We start from the raw sequence: 25027 nt of genomic DNA, 5'->3' as shown, positions 1-25027 counted from the left end.
TGGCCAGGTATTTTCCTTATTTATAATTTTTCAAGTGTTCTTTTTTTTTTTTTTTAATAAAAAGCCTTTCATTTAGCCTTATCTGTAAATGCATAATTTTGAAAGATTTATATTAGCTATATAATATGAAAATTTTATTCAGAGTCACAATTGAATTTATATGGATATATAGATTTCTAACTGGTTAAAATTATGTTTATACCCATCCAGGTTTATAAATGGATGTATAAGAAAGTACGCAAACCACATATGTTTTAATCCATAATTTTTCATAATTGTCAGGACATTCTTGTTTTAAAAAAACATGTAACTAATTTTAAGAAAGTCAAAGTGTTCCAAAAATATTATTTTATAAAAACTGAATTCCTAAGAATCAGTATTTCTTCATTGTCTTCAGTTGAAACGAATATTATTTTCACTAGTTAAGAGGCACAAAGGAGTAATAGAAAGGGAATTACAAGGTTTTTGACCTCTTCTTTGATTATTTCCTCTACCAAATCAACATCTTATTTACTCTAAAATAAGATTTCCCATTACACATTAAATGTTTAGATTTCTCTTTAGCGGATTCTTAAAATCTAAAACCAGAATCATCCTTTCTTATTAGATTATAGTTGATACTATTATAATGTTTCTACCAATGTGAGAGAAGTATGTAGATGATCTTTTATATGTTAGCTATCAAATATATAGGAGTTGTGAAAAATAAGTGTTGGTTTAGTTAACCACTAAGATTAGCTGATATTTTAACATGAGGACAACATTCTGAAAATGGGTGGCATTGGATGGAAATCTTTAATGTAGGTTCACTCCAGGAATATGTTTATATTAGTTAAGTTTAAAATTGTGTTCCTTGGCAAACCATAAAAGATTTCCAAAGTATTAGACACCCACTTTTGTGCTGGAATTTAATATGCAACTTTTTATTGGAAAATAATCGTCCTTGTCTGGCAAAATCCACCATGCAATATTTCTGTTAGTAGGTATAATGCAATAAAGACAGGGAGGGCTATTTATCACTACAAATTTTGAGGATTTCAGGATTCTTTTTATTATTTTAATATATTTCTTTGATATTAAATCAGAAAAATGATAAATTACACCTGTCCAGGCTGTTTTTCCTTTTTACTGGAAAGTGATGTACAACCCAATTCCAGTGGTCATTTTGGCTTTTTAAGATATGTATTTTTTCTTATTAAAAAAAAAACTCAACCTGTATTTTTTTTTAATAATAATGCTGAAATACTCTTTATTTCCAACATATGAAGTGGTTTATAAGTACTTCCTAGTATTGCAAACTCTGGCCTTTTCACAATGTATTATTTTGAGAACACATTATCTGGAAAGAAGCCTATATTATTTTATAGCACATATCTATGTTTAGATTTCCCCTATTTTTTAGGTTGAAATTGAAATCTAATATAAAATTAATTTGATTTGTATTGTTTTTTTGTATGATTTACATAATGCCTAATTTATTTGTATCTGCTATTAAAGATCCTTTCCTATCACTTATACCTTTTATATATTCTTTAATCCTAAGATTATAACCATTTATTTTACAAGTCACTTACTGCTTTTGAGCACTCCTTTTTTGAAGTTAATAAAAGAATCGTATTTTCAGAAAGCTTATTAGATAAAAGTTTAAAAGCTAGCGTTTTAAACCAAGGGATAGGCATAATTTCAACTTGGGTACATTGATTTATATTTTTTAACAATTATTTCAGGTTTGCATATTTAGAAATATATATTAACTCAATTTGATTTCACTGCTCAGTTATTTGAATTATAAATCATTATGTCCCTTCTAGCTGATCAGTCATGAAATATCTTTGAATTCATTTACATAATGGAATATGTGAGTGGTGTATCTATTTCAGTGCAGTTGCTGGTTACTTAATGCATGTTTTGTTGTTTCTAATCGATTTCTTTATTGTAATGTGTTTTTAAATCCTGATTTTAAAGCAATACATTATTTCTGTGTTAAAAATAAGGTGACACTCTTCAGCAATAGGAACAGTTATGCAAGATAAAAATCATCACCATTTGGCCTCTATAAATGGAAGTATGTTTATATATTAATATTCAAAATATTTGTATTTAAAATACTAGTAACAAATAAATGAAAAGCATGTTATCTTACTATAAAATTTCAAAATGTTCCTTATTGCTTTTATAATGCATGTTTTCGAATACTTATTTTTTTGTTTTTTCTATTTTTGTCTTCTCCAGAGTGAATCTTACTCATTATTTATGGTCCTCACAGCCAGTCTCTGAACTTGGTGGTCTTGTATCTGACTGCTTGTTTGGAAATTGAAATCACAAAAGATCCTCATTTTTAGGAAGCGCTAAAAAGCCGTGTGTTTACTTGCCTAAGGCAGAGTAACCTGGAAAGAATGGTAACCTGGCCCCAATGGTTACTGTCTCAAACTTTAGTGATACTCAGAATCACTGGAGTTCTTGTTAAAATACAAATTCCTGGACCCCACCCCCACCCCCAGAGTTTCTGTTTTAGGAGGGGTCAGACTGAGGCCTGAGAATTTGCATTTTCATCAGCTCCCAGGTGATGCTGGGGGCTCAAGGACCATACTTTGAGGACTTCTGCCTTAAGTTAATCAGAAAATAGAACTGAATGTCCTAAACAGAAAAGTCAGGTATTTCTCCTACAAGCTCTTCTCTAAGGGAATTTGTCTTCACTTGGAAAAGGCGGACTTGACGTTTTTAGAAATAGTCTAGTTTTCCAAATAATAATGTGTGTGAGGAGGATACCATTACGTTAAGTCCCCAGATTTTAACTGGAAAGCCCTTGTTGCATTTACCCCAAGGTTTCTGTTGGTAAATTTGAAGCTTTCTAAATTGGTAGGATTATTGTAATTTTAAAATCCAGTGGCCTTTTGGAGAGAAAGTTTGTTTTCCCGGCAGATTCATTACATGTGGCATATATGATACATTTAGCAAACATATCTAGTAACTTTTTAATGTACTTTTTAAATTTCCAAGACTAAATTTCAAGAATTCCAGATTCTAAATAGCTTTCTCTAACAGGCACAGAGTTGAAATGACTCTGTCCTGGGGCAGCCCTCCACAGTTAGGTTTAATACTTGGGGGTCTTTTTCCTGCTTTGAAATGATTTCCAGTCATAAATTCTAGTTTCTATCTAATTGGGAAAGGAGTAAGATTGTTTAAGTGATTAGGACAAGGAAGCTGCCAGGAAAACTGGAGCAAGAATAAGGGTCATACAGAGCTATCAAATAAACTTACTTATTTTAAATGCTGAGAAAGAGGGAGGGAAGTATCACATTTCATCCAAAATTCTGTTTGTTTATTAATCATTATTTCAAATTTTTCTTCCTTTGAAAAATAATTGATCAGTATTTCTACTGCAATTCATTGTTTACTAAAATTTATAGCATTTACATGTCTCTGGGTTTCAGATAGATAATAATGAGAAAGGTAATTTCATTTTCTATTAGGCCCTCTGTTGGTAGCTGCCCTTATTACATCATCCTCAAAGGTTTGAGAAAACCCAAAATATCTTTAGCTTTTAAAAAACAGACCCCATTAAAGGGTTCTACATAAATTCATGAATTTATCCAAACTCACTTTACCCTATTGATAATGTTAACTTCAACAATTCTTAGAATTAATAACTTCATCATGTTATTGCAAGACCACATACATAATTCACGGGGCCCAGTACGAAGTGAAAATGTGGGGTGCCTTGTTCATAAATGATTAAGAATTTCAAGTCCTCAGCAGCAGAGCACTGAACCAAGCAGAGGCCTTTATAAGCAGAGGCCCCTGTGCAAGTGCATAGTCTGGACGCCCGTGAAGCTGGCTCAGGTTATCTGTTAAAGAAAGAATTCCTTCCATTTGGCTTCAGACTAACTCTCTGAGACTGGGACTATCTCCCATAGTTCCTGTACACCAGGATTTGGTGAATCCTGAATGAGGTGGGGGGGTTAGGAAAGACTAAAGGATGAAAGATGAAACAAGGGTCTAGAATGAAATAAGGGTGAAGGATGGAAGTAAAATCGAGTATGTCTGTTACAGGAAATATTTAGTAATAAACCGTAGTAATTCTGCTTTTGTGAAACAGTATTAAAATGTATTGCTTTATTTCAGCGAATATCACCATCTCCAGATGGTTTTCAGAATGTTAAATAAAACTGGTTTCAGCTACATCCCTCAGGCATACTTCTATTAACATTTCTCATCAAAAGAAATGTTGATTTATTTCTTTGTTTGCTGTCTCTATCATCTTTGGAAAAGTCATCTCGTAATTTATCTGCTCTATTTGTTTGTGTTTGTGCTGGCATCAAGGGTGAGAATCTTCTACTCCTCTTCTGTAGCCCACTTATGCAGGCCTGCTCTCAGTTCTTTATCTATTCTTGCTTCACAGGATTACCTTCCTCGAGTATTGTTTTGATCTGATCATTTTTCTTCCCAAAAGCCCAGAGTCACTTCCACTTGCTTCTTGGGTCAAAGTAAAATTATTGATTTAAACTTGAGTTCTTTAATGGTACTTGACTTATTGAGTTCCCATAACTAATTTCCTGATCCACCACTCAACCACAATTTGTACTTTATACTTGGGCCAAGGAAATTTATTTTTGCCTTCCCCTTGATACCCTTCATTGTCTTTCACTGAATTACCACATGTGCTGTTCTCTTCATTTGATCCATTGTAACTCACTTAGGTCTCTTCTAATTTTCAGGTTTAGCTAAAAACTTGGTAGAGCCATCCTGAAGTAGTTATAATCCTTAGCCACTATGTTAACTGAAGGAACATGAATGAGTCATTTAATTTCTCTGAGAGTCAGTTTCTTCATCTGTAGAAAGGGAATATTACCTATCTCTTAGGATTTTGTAAGGATTAAATAAGATAATAAATACATAACAGTATATCTATGTTATCTAACAATAATAAAGCACCTGGTTCTACTCATCCAGTCACATAGTAGGTACTACTAAATACTTCATTTTCGTTCCTTTTCTTTTTCTTCATGTTCTTGGACACCTAGTTCTTATCTATATTTCTGGTGATTAATATAATATAGCCTAGTATTGGCTAGTCCTCTCTCCTATTAAGTTGTAAATTATTAGGGATTAGGACTCTTGTTTCCTTTCTCTATAGTTTTAAAACTTCATCACGTAGCAGGCCTTTTGAACATACTGTTACCTCTCCTACTGAGATACTAAACCTTAACTCTTATTCCTTATAAGTAGTTATTAGTATCCCTTAAGATGTTTCATTTTGGTTATACCTGTTTGGATTTTTTTAGTCTAGTAGGGTTCATGAGCATAATTCTACTTTTGAAATAGCTAAATTAATATTTCAGTAATTATACTATATACCTACAGTATATTTACACTATATTACCTACAGTAATTTCCAACAGGTAATTTTCTTATCTGTGAACTTTCTTCTATCATCAGGATCTAATTCTATCTATAATATTTGGAAATATGTATGGCTTTTACATAATTGCCTAGATCAATACCATTATCCACCCTCTTGTGCTTAGTGAATATCATGCACCTAATATACTACTTCTTTGATTCTAAAACAGAAATTTCGTCACATTTTAACACTTCTGTAAATAAACTGTTTTATAGTTGATGATATTTTAAAATACTTTTTCTTTCATAGTAGCTCATATAATAAGGATGTTTTTTATAATCAGTGGTGGTTTAGGATTGAGGAAATATGGTGTTCCTCAGCAAAGACTTGATAGCATGAATTGAAGTCATACTTGGTGCTCCTGTGCCCCTTAGCTGCTAAAGTGTATGGTACCTGTAACTTAAGAAACCAGGGCATTCTCAATTTGGTTATCCTTCTTTTCAAAGGATGCAGTTTTCAAAATTTTGACCATCTCTAAGATATACCATTCTTTCAACTTTTTCTTGCCTTTCTCCATTTGTCATGCTAACTATCAGTAAGGCCATCTTCACCTTCGTCAGTGGTTTCATAACCACGTGGATACAGACAGAAATTTTATGAGCATTTTGTTTGTAAGTTAGTATCGGCCAGGTTATGGAGTTTGCTCAGTCCTGGATGTGATGAAGGCTCACTAATGAGTTGATGCATCCTAAAAGAACAGTTTCCCTGTCGCTTCTGGGACCTAGTTCCAGTTTCAGTTGTATCTCAAGAAGCTAGTGATCTCTGTAGAATCATTTGGCATCTTTAAAATCAAATGGATATGAGATAGCCTAGTAAAAAGAGCTTATACTTTCAAGTCACACAGACCTTTGAACTTTGGATTTGAATCTTGGCTCTACCATTTATAAGTTCCATGTGGGACCTTTATTAAGTTCTCTTACTCTACTGGACTTCTACTACTGTTGTTACTGTTAACCACCATTACCACGTGTACTGTTAAAAACTGTTGTCAACAGGCCTCTGAAATCTAACCTGGTACTGCCACCCAACTAAAATGGTGCAACTTACAAGAACCCTAGTCTCTTAGAGAAGAATGAAGATTATAATGATGATGTATCCATTTACCTTCTTAAAAAAATTACAGATCCTCTTAAGGACCATAACTAGCTTTGAATTGAATTCCTATAGGGGAATATAAATATTCAGATGAACGCTCATTTTTTTCTTTATTGAAAAAAGTTAAAAAATTCACTCTTAATCTTTTTTTTTTTTCTTTAGAAGGTAATTAAAAGGCCGTGAGGCTGGCCTTGGTACAAAGTGCACAGATGCAATTCTGCAGAAAATGTGTCTTTGGCATATGAGATTCTTCCTGTAAATGTTCTGTTTATTGCTACCATAAATATTCTATTGTCAAAACATGACTTGCTGTTTATTAGCAGCACTGACAGGAAGATTCCTATTAATGGCAGCATTCTTATTACCCATAGACCCTGTCACTTTTAACTTTGCAATTGTAAGAGAATTGTATTTGGTAATTACTTAAGATATTTCTTAGCTTATTGATCCCCACCGCTGTTTAACCGAGTGAAGTTTGAGTGGCAATTCTTCTACTCAGTGATTTACACTGGAAAAAATCATCAAATCTGCATCTTTGTAAGCAGGGAAGGACTTGCTACCTATCAGCCCTGATCTTGTTTCAACCTTCCAGAAACACATGGTGCGTCGAGCACCCACTGAGAGCAGTGTACTGAGGAAAATGCATACATGCGGCCACTGCCCTTAGAAAGTTTACAGTATAATGTACAAATAAGCAAAATATACAGTTGCTTACTGTGCAACTGGAATGGGTTGCCTTAGAGTCAGAGGGGCTTGAATGTAAATCATCCTAATTGCCTGTCTTTTGGAAAGTTTTATTTCATTGTTTGAGTTTGTTTCCTCATTTGAAAAATAGAATCTATCTCATGGGATTGTGAGAATTAACCTTGCAAGTAGTAAGCATTCTGTAAATGTTCATTCTCTGCTTCTTTTTTTTTTTAATTTTATTAATTAATTTATTTATTTATTTATTTATGGCTGTGTTGGGTCTTCGTTTCTGTGCGAGGGCTTTCTCTAGTTGCGGCAAGTGGGGGCCACTCTTCATCGCGGTGCGCGGGCCTCTCACTATCGCGGCCTCTCTTGTTGCGGAGCACAGGCTCCAGACGTGCAGGCTCAGTAGTTGTGGCTCACGGGCCTAGTTGCTCCGCGGCATGTGGGATCTTCCCAGACCAGGGCTCGAACCCGTGTGCCTTGCATTGGCAGGCAGATTCTCAACCACTGCGTCACCAGGGAAGCCCTCATTCTCTGCTTCTTTGTATCTCCTCTCTCATTTACAGTTAGCAAAGACATTTGCATCATCTGATCCTTACAACAGGCCTCACAACCCAAGATAGCTTGGGTATATCCTCGTTTGCTGAAGAGGAAAACTAAGGCTAAGAGTCGCTGAGTATAGTACTCAGACTCTCATCCAGCTGATTGAATGGTATAGTCAAGCTGAAAGCCCAGGTTTCCTAACTTTTGTTGCAGTGCATTTTCTACTCTTTTACACCCACACCTGAGTGACTAAAATTTTAAATTAGGCTTATCAGCCCCACTGTACAGAGTTAATATACATCTGCATTTGGGGATGATGTGAAGGAAAAGAGCCAGTGTTTTCATTGGGACATAAATGGAACCATGTAAGATTATTACGGCTTGAAGAAGGGTGTGAGTAAGTATGTAGGGAATGCCCAAGAGGTGCCCTAGCTAGAGTAGGAGACACATGACTAGAAAACACTTAGGGTAAACCCTAAGTAAGAGCAGAGGGTGTCTGTGTCCTGAATAGATGTTCTTAGAACCCACTTCAGCCCTTCTTTGATGATGGCATTAACCAGAAATTATTCAGGCTTTGTGATCATGTTTGTGATTTTTCAACTCTATTCTCATTCTGAGTTGAACTGTTCAGGTGATAATGTGGTACAGTAGAAAGAACACAGCCTTTGTAATCAAACCTCAGGTCAAATGTCAGCACTCTCAGTCCATAGATGTGTAATCTTGGGCAAGTAACTTAATTTCTCTGAGCTTCTGTTTTCTTATCCACAGATTAGACATAATAAATAATATTTAACAATGTAATTATGAAGATTAGGTGGGTTAACAAATATAAAATGCCTTACAGCTAGTAGGCACTTGAGAAATATTAGGCCCTTTAAACCTGTCCTTCAACACTTGAGGACATGCAATCTGCTGCATTCTCCTAATTGTATTCTGATTTTCTTCATCTAAAACAGAACTTCCTTAGATTTCTACTAACTGAGCTCATGTTTCTTAGAATTGAATAATTTTCTCTTTCTTGATAGCCTATTATGGATCTTTCATAATTATTTTTTATAAAATAATATTAAGTGAAAAGAAGTTCCAAGTTACACCCAAAATGTAAAAAGGGTCAGTTTTAATTTTCCACTATCAAGGCTTTAATAGTAAAGTTTTTGTCTTAATTATAAAAGTCATTCTTCCTTTCCATAACTAGAATATGTATAAGATAGGAAAAGTAATTGCACTGGTTAATAATGGATTATCATTCTTAACAGAATGTAAGGCATTTCTATAGGAGTAATACTCTTTAGAAAAAATATTTTTTCTTCATAAATAGAAACTGATGCCATTATAGTTCAGTGTTATTTTTTGATCTATTACTTATTGATAAGACAATTGTATTTCCCCAGATTCCTTAACTTCTATTACCTATATCCTTTTAAAAAAACTTGTGAAGATAGATGCCGTGAAATTCATGTTAAAAAATCACACGGTGAGTCTTATTTCCTTTAATTAATGACTAGAGTTTTCCGGGTAGTTTAGGTAAAGCTTAGTAACTTTGGATGCTCTCTTGCTTTCATCAGAGTGAACACTTCCCCTTTCTTGGCATCAGTGACAGTTACAGTCTCAGTGACTTCAGGTGCCGAACAACCTTCTACACAGCCCTCACTCGTCTTCTGATGGTAGATCTAGGTAAGGTTAAGAATTTAAGCTTAATTAATAAGGGGTCAACAGTATACTTGTGTGAATAAAGAAGTGTCATATTTGTGAGTACCGCATTTAACTTATTGGAATTTGCCATCTTTGACAGTTTTCTACAACTTTCCGAGATTTGAGCATTCACTTGTTAGCATTAGAGCCAAAAGGCAAATTTTTGTATATAAGGTGGTGTTTTTCACTTCAAATAGTACTTGTATTAACTCTTTACTTCAAAACTGATTTTCTGGGTATCCTTTGATCCATTAATTGTACTGCTACAAAATCAAAGAATAATCGTAAATACAGAAAAGCTTTATAAACAAGGAGTTTCTTTGTAATGCCATTTAATCTAGAAAAAAAATGGCAATGATGTAAATGTCCAACAACAGGGAATTATAAAATTATGGCATATCTACTTGATGGAATAGTCTGTAGTCATTAAAAATTATGACTTGAAGACAAAGTAATACATGAAGTTTTATGTTATAATATTAAGCAAAAAAGTAAGCTATTGAACTGTGCAAATGATTATGAGCATGCCCATTGGGAGGGAAAAAACAACGCATCAAAAAAAAAAGCTTAAATGAAATTCTTCAAAAATGTTAAATGTTGTCTTTGAGTAGTGCACTATAGGTGACTTTTCCTCATTTCTGGTTACTTGAAATTTTCCTTACTGTATTACTTTTCTAATGGGAAAAATTAGCTTGTTTTTGTTTCATTGAAAAGCTGAAGTTAGCCAGAAGTATCCACAGGTAGATAGCTAGCTACCTTAAAATGGGCACTTAAGCCTCTCTGTGTTGAGCACGTTGTTCTGGATTCCCATTTTCCCCCATGTTTGGATACTGCAGGTTAAATTAATCGGTTTATAGACATATGAGAGAATTCAATCAATGACAATATGATATCATCCTTAGAAAATGTAAGACTGGTGATACTTTTTCTTCCTTTCTCTTGCAATGTATTAATTGATCTATCAACTTAAACATGATTTTTTTTAAAACATGATCATACATAAGGAAAAGGGATAAATAATTTCATTTTGTATGTAAAAGGCATTGACCCTTGTAATGGAAAGGTGACTAAACCCTTCTCTGCTCCATATGTATGTTATTTTCATGCATTTCAACAGAATAAGTCACCAGAAAGACAAACAGCCAAAAGTTGAGAAAAATACAACTAGAATGACTAAGGAGCTTAGTGGGATTGATTTCTAAAGAAAGATTAAAAGAACCATGTATGTAAAACTTGGCTAAGTGACAAGTAGAGCTTGAGGCAAAGAAAACTGTCTATAAATATTTGAAGAGTGTAAACCAGGCATGCAAAACCCAATCATCTGCTACCTTAGGCAAATGGAGGGTCTGAGTGACAGCTTTGCATGCTGCACACCGGCCTGTATTACCTCTCAGCTGCTGCCTTGGAGAGCAGAAGAGCAGCCCAGACTCTTTGTCATCGTCCTCCATAATCATCTAGAGAGCACCTTGTGCTGAGGTCTGAGGGCAAGACAAAGACCAGTCAGGCATACTGGCCCCTGCCCTCAAGGAGCTAGCCTTCTTGCTTTCCCTGTTGTCCAAGCATTAAAGGAGATAGTAACACCCTTGTCTAGACTTAATTTGTTTACTAAGCCTTAAAAATGCTCTTTTAATGACCTGTCAAACAGAGTGAAAGAAGCAGGGAGACCAAAGTTAAACAGAACTAGCTAAAGGAAATTTCCTAGAAGGAGGTTCATGTCACGCACATCTTCAGGACCTGGAAATGGAATGAGTCAAGATCCTTTTTTGTACGGCCATTATGGACAAAAGGAGCCCTCATAAATCTGTGGTAGCTTAAACAACAGGATAGCACTGTCAGTATTTACAGCACTACTGCACTTATCTTTGCATTGATAATTGATAGTCATGATGATGCCCAGAAAGACCCTGCATCGCACGCTGCCTTTTTGAAGACTACTTTTATTTAGTATTGCTTAATGTAAACTGTGAGGTATGAGAAACTGAAGTAAAAATATGTAATTGAATAATAGGGTTTTATTAGGTTTCTCACGATTAGATTCCTTTGAAATATTTAACCCAAGAACATATAAAGTATAAATTGAAATTTTTTGGTTCAGAGCTTTTTTTTAAAGGTAAATATCTGTTACACTGAAAGCAGTTTTTAGATACCTTGGGAAAAAGGAAAGACAGGCTGTGTGGAAGTACCTGGTACATGGTAGATGCTCAATGTAAGTAAATTGAATCTGGGAATAGATAAAAGTAAAAACAGTAGCAGCTACACTCATGGAACTTGTACACTGTTTGAAAAGAAACTTTTTTATTTATTAGTGTTTTTCACTTTTAAAAATAAACGTGTATGGTAAGCATCAAGTGATGATTTGTGGTATATATTATCAGAGCTTCCTTCCCCTGTTACGAACCAGAGTTGCTCTTCTTCCCAAAATATGTTGAGCTCCTTTAGGGTATAGACTTTGCCTTCTTCATATTTTCTAGTACCAATCCCAGTATCTCTACATTGTAGGTGCTCAGTTAGTATTTGGCGAATGAATGACACACAAGTATACTGTAACCAGAATGCCATAATCATGGCTCCTGAAATCAGCCTGCTGTGTTCTCTCTGGGAGTAGTTTGATCATTGGGCTCTCCAAGACAAAAATCAAGTGGCTGATTACTTTCGCAAGTGATTAGCTACACTTGGCCACTCTTGTGCTCGATTAGTCACTTGTTGCTCTCTGTTCAAGTTATTACTTTACAGACAATCATTTGTTGAGTGCTGCTGAACACAGTTTTATTATTTGAAGCCTTGTCTCACAAACTAGATTGACTGGATGTTGCTGTCAGAATTCCTATATAGATGGCTCTATAGTTTTCTATTGGGTGTTCACTGTCATGGAAACAAGGAAAGAACAGGTAGTGATGTTGTCAAAAGAAGCACAGATCCATGTATTAAGTGAGAGAAATACTAGATCATGAGAATTCTTCTCAAATTAAACAAAAATTTGAAGAGGAACTTTTTATATCAGTGATTTTTTTTTTTTTGGTAAGAATCACATAGAAAAAACACCTAACCAACCTGCTTGCAAAGCATTGGATGTGATTCTTGGATTGAAATATAAAGTATATTCTAATTGAATCCTACAAAAGAAATTGAATATGCTTTGTGTATAAGCCCTGCACATTGGAGTGATTAAAAAAGGTGAAGAAATTGGGTGTCACATTAATTGCTGTTTACTTTGAAATGCATTTTGGTTTCTATTCAATAATTTGTACTTTGTATGAATTTAATTAGAGGCTATGTGCCCCAGGTTGTATTTCAGATTAAAATGGGGGGGAGGGTGTTGACAATAAACAGTTGTACCACTTTATCAAATTGCTCCTTGGCTAAACTAGACGAAATGTTCACTTGTATAAAGAACAGAATTGAAAGCATTTCATCGTCAGAATGATGATGTTTCATGTTGGCCACGTATTTTTTGTATTCTAAGAAATTATAAAAATTAATGCAGGGCTTCCCTGGTGGCGCAGTGGTTAAGAATCCGCCTGCCAATGCAGGGGACACGGGTTCGAGCCCTGGTCGGGGAAGATCCCACATGCCGCGGAGCAACTAAGGCCGTGCGCGACAACTACTGAGCCTGCGCTGTAGGGCCCGCGAGCCACAACTACTGAAGCCCACGCGCCTAGAGCCCGTGCTCCCCAACAAGAGAAGCCACCGCAATGAGAAGCCCGTGCACCGCAACGAAGAGTAGCCCCCGCTTGCCGCAACTAGAGAAAAGCCTGCACGCAGCAACAAAGACCCAACGCGGCCAAAAATAAATTAATTAATTTTAAAAAAAAAGAGAGAGAGAGAAAGAAAAAAAAATTAATGCAAAAAAATCCCTTCATGAGATAGCATACATACAGGAGAAAATAGTGACTGACCAAGAATCACTTAAAGTTCCCAAGGTTATTTTTAAATTAACTTTGTCAATCTAATAAACTAAAGGAAAGATAGTATTACCCGAGTCAGTAAATGGTGAACAGCTCCAGGGAGCTGTTCAGTGTAAAATACTTGAATAAATAAAAACCTTCTATTTTGTTTAATTTGAATGGAGGTGATTCAGTTGACAAATATTGCAGAGGGGAAGTGTGGGAAAGAGCTACAACAAAGCATTTTGTTTTGTAGAGAACTAAATATTGTTAGTTGCAAATTAAGTTTTTACCAACCACAGATTTAGAATTGCTCGGTGTCATAGTTTATTTTCCTTGGACACTTTATGATTGCACCTTATCTTGAACTGCTCAGATGAGACGCATGTTGATGGGATCTGAGTAGTACCTTCCTCAGATATTCAAACTCTAACGAGCAGTCATACTTTTAATGATCACGGGGATACTAATATTAAAATGGTGTTTATAGACATTAAGAGAGAGTCTCTCTTTAGGGATGAAGGTAGCATAGTATCCATCTACTTTTGTGGCTTATAATAGGTAATTGGCACCTGAAGATACCTCTAGCTTAAATTTGAAAAAGTTTAAATAGCAAGTAAATGACGTGAATAAAAAGGGAAGAGTATTCTAGAAATAGCTACTAAAGATAGAAGTAAAAATACGCTGAGGAAAGAAACTTCCTTTTCTTTATTAATAATAACTAACGTTTGTTTACAAAGTTATAGTTTGCAGACCACTTTGACATACATTTTCCTATTTGATCTTCAGGACAGCCCACATGAAATAGGTATTATTGCATTGTTTATCCGTTAGAAAAGTGAGGTACGGATAGATTAAATGACTTGCGGAAGGTCAGTCATATAACTTGTAGCCCTCTGACCACATATTCTCATTCACTTCTGCTAAACTGTTACTTTGCCTTTCACATTCTCAATCAATTAGGCAGTGTAACTTTTTCTTCTTCATTTGTATTTGAACTATTTGGACTGAATGATTGATTTGAGGTTCGGGGGCAGTGAGAAGAAGGGAGAAGGGATTACTTTCCAAACTTCTGTCAAACAGATAAGATTCATGTTTATTATTTGTATATTACAGTTCTGTGGTCAGTGAAAGTCAAATGTAGTTTTTGAAATTTGTTCTTATGTCTGATAACTGGCTAAAGCATATTTCTTCTCATGGAAAAAAGAACACAGAGGTAGATATCCCAGGAGGATTTAGAAAGTGAGAAGCTTGATCAGAAATAGCTGATGTTCTGATAAATAGGAAGAATACATCAATATATCACCTGTGTCCATGACTTGGCACAGACTATCTGGAAAATAGACATTTGGTGGGGGGAGGGGAAGTGGGCAATAGGGGTAAAAAAGCAGCTGGAAATACTTAGAATCTGTAATGAGATAATTAAGACTAATTAGCTGGCCCTGTAGGCAGAAAGCAGCCCATTAAGTCCAGATCCAGTGTTAATAACTTACCTGGTTTTGAGGGTAGAGAGTCCAGAGCACCCCAGGGAATGAGATGCTTCAGGGATGAAACTTTGAGGATAGGTTTGCTAGAAAAGGAGTAAGTAGTCTGCAGTAGGCAGTGTATTTTTCTTCTGGGAACTAAAATAAACATTCTGGTTCCCTAGGGAGAGGAATTAAAGGGTGCCTCAATTTTCTCATCTATTAAATGGAGATATCTACTTTGAAGAGCTGTCATGTGGCTTAAATAAGATAAACATGTGTGAAAGGACCTGGAACAATTCCTTTCACAAAACAAGTACTCAGTATGTATTAATCATGACAGATATTTGATTAAATACACTGTTAGGGGCACTGACTGACACTGGGTCCTCAAAATGAGGCAGATCCAATACCCTTTACGCAGCTACTCTACCTTTAGAATTTGGGCTATTATTTTCCTGTAGAAGCAAGAGCTGATGACACTTCATGACTGATACTAAAACATCCTGCCCTGCCCAAAACCATAAGTTACTTCAAAGCCAGCTAAAACTCCTAGGCAGTTTAGAGGGAAACTGAAATGAAGACCAAATTTGGGCCCAAGTTAAATCTAGCCATGCACATTTCTCAAGCCTTTTTCTAATAGAAATTTATTTATTTTTATTTTTGGCTGCGTTGGGTCTTTGTTGCTGCACTTGGGCTTTCTCTAGTTGCGGCGAGCGGGGGCTACTGTTCGTTGCGGTGCGCAGGCTTCTCATTGTGGTGGCTTCTCTCGTTGCAGAGCCACAGGCTCTAGGTGCGCAGGCTTCAGGCTTCAGTAGTTGTGGCTCGTGGGCTGAGTTGCTCCGCGGCATGTGGGATCTTCCTGGACCTGGGCTCAAACCCGTGTCCCCTGCATTGGCAGGCGGATTCTCAACCACTGCACCGCCAGGGAAGCCCCTCTAATAGAACTTTAGAAGTGCTATCCTAATAAAGTGCTGGGGAACAGCAGATGATATGGGCCTAGACCTGCAGAAGTCACTGGCTCTTACGAGATTACCCATTGGTACTTGGTTTTAAACGGGTTACAGTTGTCCCTCAGTATACACAGGGGCTTAGTTCCAGGACACCCCGCCCCCCCATACCAAAATTTGCATTTGCTCAAGTCCCTTATATAAAATGTCGTAGTTTTGCAAATAACCTACACACATCCTCCTGTATACTTTCAGTCATCTCTAGGTTAATTATAATACCTAATACGATGTAAATGCTAGGTAAATAGTTGCCAGCCATGGCAGATTCAAGTTTTGCTTTTTGGAACTTTCTAGAATTTTTTTTTCCTGAATATTTCTGGTCTCTGGTAGGTTGAATCTGAGGATGTGGAACTTATGGATATGGAGGGTCAGCTGTATTTTCTTCACTCACTGTCTCTGTATCTCCTTGTTTGCCTCTCCTCTTAATTCTCATTAAGAGCTTCATGGCATTAGACCTGATCTTTACTGATGTATTAGTTTCCTATTACTATTTTAACAAATTACTACAAACTTAATGGCTTAAATATTATAGATTTATTATTTTGTAATTCTGGGGGTCGGAAGTCCCAAATGGGTCTCATTGGGCTAAAATCAAGGTATTAGCAGGGCAGTGTTCCTTTCTGGAGGCTCTGAGGAAGAATCTGTCCCCTTGCCTTTTGCAACTTAAGGTTACCTGCTTTCCTTGGCTCATGGCCCCCTTTTCCAAGATTGGTCAAATTCTTCTCATGCTGCCATCTCTCTGATTTTCCCCTTCTGCTTCTCTCTAACACTTTCACGGACCTTTGCGATTACATTGGACCCACCTGGATAACCCAGAATAATCTTCTATTTTTAAGTCAGTTGATTGCAACCTTAATTCTCCTTTGTCATATAACCTAGCATACTCACAGATTCCAAGGATTAGGATGTAGACATCTTTGGAGGGCCATTATTCAGCCTACTATACTGACCTATCACTAATATCGAAGTATTTCACACGATACATATCGTACAATAAATCCTCAGTAACTGTTGGCTACCATCATTTATTACTACTTGCTTCTCCTTGGCCACTCCCCCAACCCCCCAGTAACCCAGCTGCAATTAGCATTTGAATTTGAGGAAATGAGAAGTTGCACTGTTTACATTTAAGGGGGGAAGCAAACCTAGATTTTTGGTCGTGGTGGTTTTGGGGGGGCGGTGACATTCTCATACCATAAAATTCATCCTGTGAAAGTGTATAATTCAGTGGTATTTAGAATATTCACAAGGTGTGTAACTGTCACCATTATCTGATTCCATAATATGTTCATCACCCCAGAAAGAAAGCCTGTACCTTAAAGTAGTCACTCCTCATTACCCCTACCCCCAGCTCCTGGCAGCCACTAATCTACTATCTGTCTCTATGGATTTGCCCATTCTAGACATTTAGCGTGAGTGGAATCATATAATATGTGACCTTTGTATCTGGCTTCTTTCATGTACCATAATGTTTTTGAGGCTTATCCATATTTTAGCATACATCAGTACTTCATTTCTTTTTCTGGCTGACTAATATTCCATTGTACAGATATACCACATTTTGTTTATCCATTTATCAGTTGATGAACAGTTGGGTTGTTTCCACCTTTTGGCTATTATGATAATGCTGCTCTGAGCATTCGTATGTTAAGTTTTTGTATGGACATATGCTTTCAGTTCTCTTGGGCATATACCTAGGAATAAAACTGCTGGGTCATATGACAACTCTGTGTTTAACTTTTTGACTAACTACCAAACTGCTTTCCACAGTGGCTGCATCATATTATATTGGCTTCACCATTATACATTCCCACCAACCTAGATTTTAAGTTATACAAAATAACAAATGAAGTGTCCTACAAATAAAATATCTGAGAGCCAACATACTAAAATAGTTACTATTTGTATTTTAATGTGACTTCTCTGAAGGAAAAAAAATTGAAATTCATAAAATGAATAACTTTTCTGTTGAATCAGTCCTCAGAAATCCAGTAGAGGGGATTTAGCTTTGGGTTTTCCCTAAAAGCTGATGTCAATTACAGATTGGCACTTGCCGTTGGCACTTGCCATCTACCTCTACAAGGATTAAATCATGAGCTGCTGCAGCTGCTGACTTTCAACAGCCCCTGAAAGGACTTCAAGGTGGAGAGCAGAGATGAGGCGCTCTGTGCACTGGAAAAAACTGGCAGAACAGGTCTTCAGATAGTTAGATATTTTCAGGAGACAATTTTATGAGCCCAATTCTTGTATCTCCTCATATCTAGAAAAGCACTAAAATCCTTCATGGTGACGTCTGCTCCTTGTGACTAGCAGTAACCTTCACAAGACTGGCAAAAACCTTCTGCAAAAAATATGTGTTTGATTGCATGTGCTCCCCCTTCACCAAAATCACATGTATACTGACCTTACCCCCAGACTCTTTAGGGCAGTTTCTCAGAGCTATCTGAAATGCTGTCTCCCGGACTGTAGTCCTCATTTTGCCCCAAATAAAACATAACTCGCAATTCTCATGTTGTGCATTTTTTTTAAGTCGACACTGAGGAATATTATTTTTATCTATGCATGACTGAGAACTTAGGATGTTACGTTAGTATTTACTTTCTGATGCCAATGAAAATAGTAGCCTATGAATTGGCACTTCACCCTCAAATTATACTGGTGTCTGGGCCCTCGTCTTGTTAGAAAAAAAAACTGGCAGCTTCCATTATTATTCATAAAATGATCACATGTAGATTCGGCATACTAAATATAATATATGACTGCATACTTGAATGTAAAGTTGTAAGAGCGCATGTTTTCTCTTTTCGTATCAGAAACAGTAAATGATACCTCCGTGGGTAATACAAATGAGGAAAAAATCCTTAATAGATGTTGTATAAAGTTGTTTGCATGAGATAAAAAAAAATGACCAGTTTTCTAGCTTAGATGATACAACATATCACATTGCAGTAATAGGAACAGTACTAACTGAAACATAAACGTTTCTATAGGAATAATGCACCAGTGTCTCTCGTTTGCCTACCTTAAACTCAAGTGATTGCTGAGGAATTCCTTTCTCCTCACCAGAACCAAGCTAATTGTTCTTCACCCTCTTCTGACTTCATGCAACTGCAAAGTCAAGATTTTGTGACCCTGACTTCAGTCCCTACCTCTGACACCTTCCACCCCATCAGAGACATGGGGGGAGGAACATGAAGTTGGGGGGGTAAAGCAGAACTAATTGGAGACCCTGGTTCACTGACATTTACCAGGCAGAGGATGTTGGACAAACAACTTAACTCCTTGAACCTCTCTGTTCACATGTAAAATGAAGGAAATCATCATACTAGTTTACAGGATTGTTGTGACTGGTAATGACTTACAACAGTGCTTTGAAGGTAGTAAGAGCTACATAGGTGTTCGTTAAGTAAATTAAGTACCACATTCATTGACTGCACATAAAAAGTACTCAAGAAATAACTACTGTTATTCAGTCACTACACAAATATTACTTGACCACCAGACCCTCCTCTAGGCACTGGGAATACAGTCATGATCAAAACAGACCAAGTTCCTTCTCCAAGGAGCTTACATTCTAGTAGGAAAGACAATGAATAAATATGTAAATTAATAGCCAGTCATAGTAAGTCCCATAAGAAAAGTGAAGTAGTTTATGGGGTGGGAAGGTAGGTGAGGGGGGAGGGCACACACTGTGGTACTGTTTTAGAGTGGTCAGTGAAGTCCTTTCTGAGGAAGTGACATTTAAGTAGAATTGCTCACCTTGCTTTCTTTAGTATTTGCTCCTTGACTTCTCCCTTCACATTTTGGTGGCCTTCTCTTGTGCTCCTGATGTCCCTATTTGCCTCAAAATTTGATTGAGGAAAGAGATGGAATCAGGAAGTTTTTTTGATCTGTAGCTCAGTATACTAAGGAAGGGTTTAAATGTTCAAGTTCTGAGTTTGTCTTTGTTCTGAGTAAACATCCTTACCTTGCTCCCAGAGGAAGGGTATTGGTCTGGCAACCTCGTGGTCACACTTTATTTGACCACCATAATCACCTCTGTTAAGTTCATGTTAAACTCAAAACAACAAAAATGCTCCTGACTATCATTTATTAAGTGCCAGGCACTGAGCAGGGGGGCTTACAAGTGTTTTTGTCATTTATCCTCACAGCTAACTTTATGAAGTAAATATTATGTCTCTTAATTACAGATGAGTGAAGAGACTTTATCCAAAAGCAGACAGCTAATAGTAGCAGAACCAGGATTCAAGCATAGAACTTTCAAAGCATCCACTCTGTCTAGCACCCTTATCTGCCTGCAGTGATCATTGTCACTGTTCTCATTAATTCCATACTAGAAGAGTAAAATTACATGGTTTAAAATATAATGTATTATATATGTAAGGATTTGATGTTTGCTTCAGTTAGTAATTTTTCTATATTAGGTATTAAGAAAATAAGGTATTTTTAAAATTTACCTTTAATTGAGCAACTACTTTTCACTCAAATACAGTATTTCCCTAATATGTACCAGGCACTGTTCTAGGCGCATCATCTATTTTTCCTGTGTTAAAACACTTAATATACACAATAATCCTCAAAGATAGGTATTTATCCTTATTTTATAGATGAGAAAACTGAGACACAAAGTGATCAGCTAAGTATCCAAAGTTAAACAGTGCATGGTGGAGCCAGACACTGGGTCTGTTTATTGCAGGGGCTTAACCTACATCATTCTCCTTCACAGAGAAATGAAAAGATGCAGTCTCGGTTCTCCAGAAGCAAAGCCGAAGATACTATCAGTGTAGGCTGATAGATCTAATAATTTACATTTACACGTTATAAATTTTATCTCATTTAATCCCCACAGTAACCTTCATCAAATGGTGGTAGTGGTAGAATGATATAGGTGGTATTATTAAGTGTTAGTATTAGCTATCTGCTAAAATATCTGCCATTCACAGCAGACTGATAAATGCTATCTAAAGGATCAGACAAAGGTGAAGAATCAGACAAAATGCTGTGAGAACCCAAAGGGAGAAGGGGAATGCTTGCAGTAGGATCTTAGTACTTGAAGGGGAGCTTAGCTCAGACAATAGGAAAGCTATCATTTGACCTGGGCTTTGAAAAATAAAACTGGCTCCTATAAAGGTCTCTAATGTTATCCACAGTTGACAGAGGGTGTATCTAAGAGGAGTAACTTGGTCGCATAGCTAGCTGACAGGGCAGGGATTATAATTTGGAGTCAGACGTACTACCATTGCACCACGAGGTCACTATAATTTGGTTTACCTTCCCCCTCACCTAGCACCCTGATCCTTGTGTCGAACAGCATACTAGGAAAGACTCATTGGCCTTTTGACATCTCTTTCTGAAGAAAGCTAAGTCCCTGAATCTGTTGGACTCCAGAAACAAAGTATGTAAGGTTAAAGGGAAAAGAGAAGTCACAAAAGATCAGGGTCAGCCAGATCAGCCACTCCTTAAGAGTCAAAAGATCCTGATTCTGCCATTGATTTTCTGTGTATGTGGCCTTGGACCTCGCTCTCCTTATCTGTAGAATAATATATAGGCCAGTGTTTCTCAAACATTTGCATGCATCTGAGTTACCTGGAGGGCTTCTTAAAACAAAAATTGCTGGATCTGGGATGAAACCCGGGATTTTATATCTAACATGTTCCCAGGTGATGCTGATGCTGCTAGGTCAAGGACCAAACTTCGAGAACCACTGACCTCTTCTCTGAGATCTGGTTTCCTCTCTAATCCTCTATTTACAAACTGCTAGCATAGAAATCAGGAGGTCTGGACAGTATAGTTACACCTCCAACTAAGTATGCTACCTTGAGCAAGTCGCTTAACATTTCTCTGCCTGTTTCTTCATCAGTAAAGTGGGACTCACAATTCCCTGTGGCATAGGATGAATGAGAAAACTTTCTCATTTGAAGGAAACCCCTTTTGAAAAGGATGAATTATCAATTGTGTAACATATCCATATGTTAAATGAAGATTCTACCTTCGAAGTGAAAAAACAATAGAAAATGTCTCTTTTCCCCTTCTTATATAAAGAAAAAGAAGCTTATTGCAAAAGGAAGTGTACTCGTGGAGAATGTACTTAAAATCCAGATGACCCATGAGGGACCCCATCCCCTTTGGAGATAAAAGTTTCCCTGACATCTATTTAACAAATTAATAAAAAAGAACATAAATAAAAGAGAATAATAACTTAGGGCTATCTGGGCACCTGAGTCTGTGAGCCCTTTAGGGCCTTGGCACCTAAAGAGAAAGGGAAAAAAGATCCTGTTCTCTGAGGCTTTGAAAGTGCCTTTCCTTGAGGCATTAGGGAAGCTCTGGGGGCCCTAAGAGCTGAAGGGCTGAGAAGCCTGGGGCATAAGTCTATTTGATCCAATAAAGAGCCAGGAAAAAAAATGGCTGGTAAGTAATTTTGCTGTTTCATTTGGTGCAAAAGAGAAGGCAAAACACCAGAATATTCAGTGAGCCAAAGCACAAAATGTGGTATGGATGTGAATGCAGGCTGACCCCTCCTCAAGAACGTTTCTAAGCCTGAATGAAGCACTCACTGTGGAGGCTAATGGTCAGTAGCATGCATCTTAAACCGTAATGACCCTTTTGTTTTTCTGATAGGCGAAGATGAGGACGAATTTGAGAATTTCATGCTGCCTCTTACAGTCTCTTTTGAAACAGTGTTACAGATATTCAGTAACAACTTTAAACAAGAAGATGTAAAGGTGGGTTTGTTTCCGAACATGAGAAAAGACGATTTTGTTCATTCTAGGATGTATAGATTCAGAAAAAGGTCTGCATATTTGTGTGTGCTTTGTGCTTCATCAATCTTAATTTCCCAATTGCATGTGTCTTTGAGTTGTACTTTTCATATAAGTACTTTTCTAGTTTCTTATACAAATGGACTTTGAGGTTATCGAATGATTTCAGATAGCTTATGGTTAGATGATGCATTTGTCTCTCGTGGCAGTATCTTTTAAAAGAACATTTCTCGTGGGTACACCACTTTAAACGTCCCTATTCCCTCATCTACCCCGCACTATATGTTTCAACATATTTATATGGAGGAATGCACAAATGTACACATGCTAAAATACTACATCTCTAAATATTTTTAAACAAGAATTCGTATAAATCAAGACTTTATTAAATGGCTAGGCATATATGTATAAATAGGAGCTGGTCTTGAAGTATTGCATTCTTAAACTGAACAAAGTGATTAGGATAACTGATAGCTAAATAAGGTTTTTATGTGCCTGTGGGAGCCATATTAGGATTGATTTGACAAGTCAGTTCAGCTGTGGCAACAGTCATAATATCTAAGACAACATTATGTTTTATTAGTAAAATCCTTAAGTGTAGCAAGCTGTTTGACAAAACAGCCCCATATTTTAATATGGGGGATGGGGAGCACAAGATCTGCTAAATAGGAATAACATCTTCTGAAATTCTAATGTATCAGGGCTGTATTAAATAGATTGACACTGGTTATTATTCTTAAAAGACTAATAAATATATACCGAGAATGTAGGCACCTTTGTTGGTGATACTTGAGTCATGTTTCATTGTTATTTGAAATGTGTTGAAAATATTGACGGTCATTTTGCATGGCTCCTCTTCTCTCTACCAAAAAAAAAAAAAAATTAGCAGTAAGAAGCCAAATAGAAGAATGATGGCCTTTGGTGATTATTTAGTGTAATTCTTGTACTAAAAAATACTTAACCAAATACTATACCTTTTATTTTGACATAGAGTTTTTGAAATGAATGTTTTTAACATGCAATAGTCATAGAATTTTTAAAACCAAAAAAGGATCTTAGAGATTTTCTTTGTGTTTATAGTGTTGCTGAAATTCTTCACCAGAGTTTCTACTCAGGTTAGCTGTATTTTTTAGATGTCTCCCAAATATTTTTAATGACCAAAAAAATCTTTGCAACTTTAAGGTGGTTATTGCTGCCCTTTATATCAAAAAGAAGCCGTGAGGTTGAAAAACATTATCTGTATAAAAATTACATTTGTCTCATTTGAAGATTTCATTATACTCCAAGCCCGTTTTGATGTAATCCCATCTAGTTTGATAGAAACCATCTTCCTAGAGTCATTTTTAATGGAGTTCCAGTGATATATCCCTAAACCAGCAAGTTCTTAACGACCCTGGAAAGTGACTGCTTGATTACACTTTAACGGTATTTGCAAATAAAATCACAAGTAATTAAGGGGAAATCTCCAGGCTTTTGAGCAAGTTTGATGCATGATAACTGCCTGATTCAGCTTCATCTAGAGTAATGCTGTGTAGGCAACAGCTACTGAGATCAATAGCAACGTAATGATAGTGGCAGAATTAAGTGAGTAACCTGAGAACTGTGCCTCAGAATGCATGCAGCTGCCACGAACCAAGGCCACACAGTGCACTCCGTGCTTCCGTCCTAAATGTTCATCAAAAGACGCCCTGCAGGAAAATGGAGTTAGATGCTCTTTATTGCTGATCGTGTCTCTTGCCACATTTATCAGGGAAATTGGATTAGCAGTTGGCAGCTGCAGGTAGACAAGATTCTGCAGTGATTAAATATGCAGCTTGGCTGCATTTGTTGTGACAGACCTTTAGTAAATTCTACTGTAAGCACCATCTGTCTAATTTGTATAAAGAAAACTTGGTGCTTTAAGCTACCGATAAAGAACTAAATCTGTTGCTTTATCATAAACAAAACTTTTGCACTAAATGCTTTTAAATGTAATTTATTAGGTTAAGGCTATTTTTCTATCATGATGAATAAATAATACATGCAGAAGTGCTTTCAGGTACTTCATTTTGCAAGTACTAGAGATAAAAACAGTTCTGTTTTGTTCTTCAATAAAGTATTTAGTATTCCAATCCACAGGAGGTGATGCCGTTAAAATATCTCTATGAAAATGCCGCAGGACTGCCAAATTCATTTAATTTGCAACCCTTACCAGGATTTTCTAACTGCCTATTGATAGATATTTTTCAAATGCGGATTTCAGGATAAACATAAGCATTAAGGACCTACATTGCCAAACTGAAATATGGTTGTGAGAGGAGGAAATGCTGTAAAACTCTTAAATTTATAGCTTTGTTTTCTTACTTAGTCCTAATAAAATTGAAGAGAACATTGAATTTTTGTCTTGGGTTTCTCTTTTCAAAGGAAAGGAAAAAAGAAAGAAATTGCTGTGACAAACCCTGGCTCTAAAGCGTTAGTTCACAGTACATGTTTCCCCCCTGTGATTGTA

The 25027-nt window shown here is 36.5% G+C and overlaps 1 protein-coding gene and 1 long non-coding RNA gene across 7 annotated transcripts in view; one reads left to right on the top strand and one right to left on the bottom strand.

The window, feature by feature from the left end:
- Positions 1–25027, top strand: part of RANBP17 (RAN binding protein 17) — a 306501-nt gene that overhangs the window by 212493 nt on the left and 68981 nt on the right. For all 6 annotated transcript variants that reach the window (XR_014262049.1, XM_082456403.1, XM_082456404.1 and 3 more), the window contains 3 exons: positions 9143–9206; positions 9298–9406; positions 22400–22503. Coding sequence is in view for 5 of the 6 variants with exons in the window: in XM_082456403.1 (XP_082312529.1) it covers positions 9143–9206; positions 9298–9406; positions 22400–22503 (277 nt within the window). In the remaining variant the exon portion in view is untranslated. The remainder of the gene's footprint in view (positions 1–9142; positions 9207–9297; positions 9407–22399; positions 22504–25027) is intronic.
- LOC309658286 overlaps positions 1199–25027 on the bottom strand; it is a 241063-nt gene continuing 217234 nt past the window's right edge. Inside the window, exon 2 of the long non-coding RNA XR_014262177.1 lies at positions 1199–7729. This is a non-coding gene — a long non-coding RNA (uncharacterized lncRNA). The remainder of the gene's footprint in view (positions 7730–25027) is intronic.

Source organism: Balaenoptera physalus, assembly GCF_965194825.1.
Source record: "Balaenoptera physalus genome assembly, chromosome: 3".
Lineage (NCBI taxonomy): Eukaryota > Metazoa > Chordata > Mammalia > Artiodactyla > Balaenopteridae > Balaenoptera > Balaenoptera physalus.
Note: the sequence above shows the minus strand (reverse complement) of the source record. Positions and strands in the feature narration are given on the sequence as shown.